We start from the raw sequence: 4,229 nt of genomic DNA, 5'->3' as shown, positions 1-4,229 counted from the left end.
AACAACAATCTGCCATCTTCACCCCAAGGACAGCTCGTTATTATTCTGTGTTATTTATTCGAAAATAAATTGTTGAGTTCGTTCAAATCTTAATCCTGTGTTGTCTATTCTTTTTGCTTGTCACCATACGCTTCGTAACATAACATATAGACTCAACACAAAAATCGAACCTCTACAAGCTCACACACACACACACACACATATATAATACACACACAGATGTACAGCCCTACATATATAGACATGTACAAACATACTTGATCAAACATGCACATGTATAAGAAACACACAGACATACATAAATATTAACATTGCTACAGTGCATACACCCACCCTCTCATGCGTGCATACATATACACTCATACAAGTGAGAATCCATGCTTATACAAATAGGGACAACGTGTCAAAACTATTCAGGTATGGTGGCTTAAGTGGCTTTGAGCTGGCTATACTTGAATTTTTTCCTGTGCTTGCATAACGAAATAAGCTCATTTTTGGTGTTTATCGTGGCTTTAGGATTTTATTGCAACTGCTTCTAAAGTGCAAAGGTTGCAGAATTTGGATTTAGGGGTGTATGAATTGGATTTTTTCAATAAATCCCATTTTAGCGAGTACGGATTATTCCTATATTGGAGGTCTTTAATCAGAGTTGTTAGGGAGATGCCTCTATTGCTACTTGGATTTTCATTATTAAAAGGAGCTTATATGGTTGGAAATTCTCGGTGTAATTAGATTTGCCGTTGCACCGATATACGTGTGGAATTTTACATTTGCATTAATGGTGTTTAAGCTGTCAGAGTTTCTACTATGGGTGTGGGATAAACTTATAGAGGGGGACGGGATGATTAGGTTCAAATCGTTTTCAGGATGGATTCCTGGGTGTTATCATGTCTTATTTATGGGGTTGGCATAGTTGGAGTTAGTGGAGCTCTCTAATGCTGTTGCTTCAGTAGTTAATGTGTTTTGAGAACGATATTTTAGTGTTATATCCGTTGCACTTGTGGTTGGGAGTTCAGTGACTGTACATGAATAGATTACGTCCTTGTAGATGCAATCATTTCCTAAGTGGTAAAATTGTTTCGGCAATTACAATTTTGTGTTGACGGAGTCTGCAGGGGATGAGCCTGGGATTTTCTTATTTTAGAGTTGTTTGATGTTATTGTTTGTGCTATGTTAGATATAGTGGAGTATCTATGGGCCTATTTTCTGCCCACCTGGATTTATAACCCCGAATGACATTGGACTCCTGATAATGGACTACCCAGGTTGTATCAACTTCTCTTTTCGTATAATTTTCTTCATATAATTATCCACAACCATTCAAAAAAACTATTTTCAATAATTGTGCTGAAAAACAAAATAGCGTCTATTTGTAGCTGAACATTTTGCTAACTGCATTTCATTTCCGCTGATGATATGCGTCATTGTTGAAAATCCATGGATTAAGGAAATTAAAATAACCCCTTTTGTCAAGCAAATTCTTAAAATCGAATATATATGTCTGTATATGTTGTTTTTCAGAATTTAAAATTTAATGAAACATTGCTCTATTCTTAAATATTGAGCTTTTCCTTTTTGGCTAGGATCTCCTTGAAAGTATTACTTCAAGTAATATCTATCAGGATTTCTCATCTGAATTCTATCAGTGTCTTATCTCCCTTACAATTAATGATATAATTATAAAATTTTCAATGATTTTTTTAAAAAGTGCAACAGAATGTACATTACATAAAATAAATCCAAGATCATTTTTTTTTTTTTTTTTTAATTCGATTTAAATTAAATTTTTATACTCTTTGTAAAATTTATAAAGGTGCTCTTTGAAGATAAATTTCAAATTGAATCTTGTACCTTTATTTTTAAAGCCTATAATAAAAACATTTTGTTTAACAATTTTCATGCCTTGGATGAAATGCTTTTCTAACTTGGTTACGTTTGAAGCCATATTTACATGTATTAAAGACGGGTGGGGTGGGGGGCAACCGCCAGGCAGCCTGCTAGTTTAAAAATAAAAAAAAAACACAACAATTTTAAAAAATATATTTTCTTTATTGCAATTTTTGCTAAATATCCAATGAGTATCACCAATGAAAATTTTTTGTTGGAAAGATGAAAAAAAATTCTCAAAAATAATTTTATTATAATGAAACGGTTCAAACGGAAAAATGAAATTGAGATTTTTTTTTTCTGTAATATTTAGAGGCGACATTGCTTGCTCTAAGCAAAAGAAACAAACAAAAAAAGCTGTTTTTTTCGTGCTTTATCTGAACTTAAAAATAATATGCTGAAAAATTTACATTATTTTTCTTTTTTGAAAGGTGAAAAAATAAGATATTTTAATAAAGAAATATATTCAAAAGAAACTGCCAATTCTTATATAAACTTGAAAATTGGAGGAGACAATTTACTAAAAGATTTTCAATAAGCTTTCATGTATCTGAAACTGGTTTAAGGAATTTTATAAGAAATAGTAAATAATTTAATGCATACATTTTGGTGCTATTCCACAAACAAATACAGAAAAATCTTTAAAGAACAGAACTAAAACGTCATATTCTAAAAATCATCTAGATTGATTCAGTATTTTTTTGAACTAGAAAAAAAAGTAAAAAAAAAAAAAAAATCACATTTATTCATGAAGAGAAAAACAGTCAGTTTTGATGCACATTTTATAAAGGGAGACAACTCAATTCAAACAATCGAGTTTTTAAAATCAGCCCTATAATGGTTATGATATACAATTAACTGTCAATGATATTCTATATAAAAAGACATGATTTTTGGAATATGACATTTTTATTCCATGATGGGTATGTATGTCAAAGATTTTGTTATATTTTTTAAATTGGATTAAATTCAAGATAAGAACTGACATTTTAAAACCAATTTAAAAATTTTACCTTAAAAAAAAAGTTACCTTAAAATTTAGATATAAATTTTTGTATATGAATTTGTATAAAAGATAAAAATATCCATTTGAAAATCTTAAAGCAAAATAAAACTGGGTCAAAATTTTTATACTTATCAATTTATTTGGAAGAATAAAAATATTGGACGAAATTCAAATAAAAATGTCAGTGAAAATGCTAAAAGGTTATTTATGGCACAGTTGCTTTTGCTTACAAAAGCTTTACTAATTAATATCTTTATTTTTATAGATTGCTTTCTCACATTGGCAATTCTTTTCTAATAAGTACACAAGAGGTACGTACACTTAATGGTATATAGACATCTTTTTAATGGTATATAGATATAGTTTATTTTAATGGCATATAGATCTATGTAGATATCTTTTAGCTATTTTAATGGCACATAGGTATTTTTATTTTAAGTAGATATCTTTTTCTAAGTATTTTAATGGTATATTACATATTTTTATTTATTTTAATTGTATAGCTATATTTTTTATATATTTAATAGGAGATATTTTTAATGGTATATAGATCTATATCAATTTCTTTTAGGTATTTTAACTGATCAAGCATTTACATGGGATACAGGTGTACAAAATATGTATATATATATGTATGTGTGTGTGTGTGTGTGTGTTTCAACATGTGTGCAATATGACGTGATATTGGAGTGCGCATACCCGCTGGAAATAAAAAAAAAAAATTAAAAAAAAAAATCCATGCACACATATGCACGTACAGAACTGTTCAACGCCTTCGTTTCCCCTTTTTGCGAAAAACTTGTGTTCGAATAGCTTTTGGTTCTTGCACAATGTCTTGGGCATCATCAAAATCATCAAGTCCATCGTCTTCCAAAATGGCGGCTTCATTTTGGCTTTTGTTGGCCAATTCAATCTGGAAAGGAAAAATTGTTTTTACACAATTTTAATTTTCAAAATCACAATTCAAAGTAAAACAGGATTTGGTGCACACTTAAAAATGATGAGGATAGTCTGGGTTTAAAAATAGTCAAAACATTCAATCTAACATAGATAAGCATCAGTTCAATTTATCTAACTTCAATCTAGCTTATCTTTAAGCATCAGTTCAGGAGTGAATCCGACACATGCACACATTTGTAGCGTTTGTGTGTACGACTCCTGCAGACTACACGACTTGACCGATCATGAACAAGCCTAGCATGATGAAGATAGTCTAGGGATGGTCGCTCACCTAGGGATGGTGCACACGATTTTTCAAAGTTACAGTCAAGGTCACAATACATATAAGAATAAGTAGTTAATAAAACATGTTAAAAACACTTTGAAAAAGAGTAAA

General features: G+C 30.3%; 1 protein-coding gene across 1 annotated transcript in view; it reads right to left on the bottom strand.

Annotated features, from left to right (window-relative positions):
* Positions 1 to 2,028: 2,028 nt before the first annotated feature.
* The window catches only part of LOC145269674 (TPR and ankyrin repeat-containing protein 1-like), a 199,491-nt gene continuing 197,290 nt past the window's right edge, over positions 2,029 to 4,229 (bottom strand). The window contains exon 31 of the mRNA XM_080125382.1: positions 2,029 to 3,806. Coding sequence (XP_079981508.1) covers positions 3,660 to 3,806 — 147 coding nt within the window. The 3' untranslated portion in view covers positions 2,029 to 3,659. The remainder of the gene's footprint in view (positions 3,807 to 4,229) is intronic.

The sequence above is a fragment of the Euprymna scolopes genome, chromosome 45 (assembly GCF_053919585.1).
Source record: "Euprymna scolopes isolate OS-2025 chromosome 45, ASM5391958v1, whole genome shotgun sequence".
In the NCBI taxonomy this organism is placed as follows: Eukaryota; Metazoa; Mollusca; class Cephalopoda; order Sepiida; family Sepiolidae; genus Euprymna; species Euprymna scolopes.
This window is presented reverse-complemented; position numbering and strand designations above follow the sequence as displayed.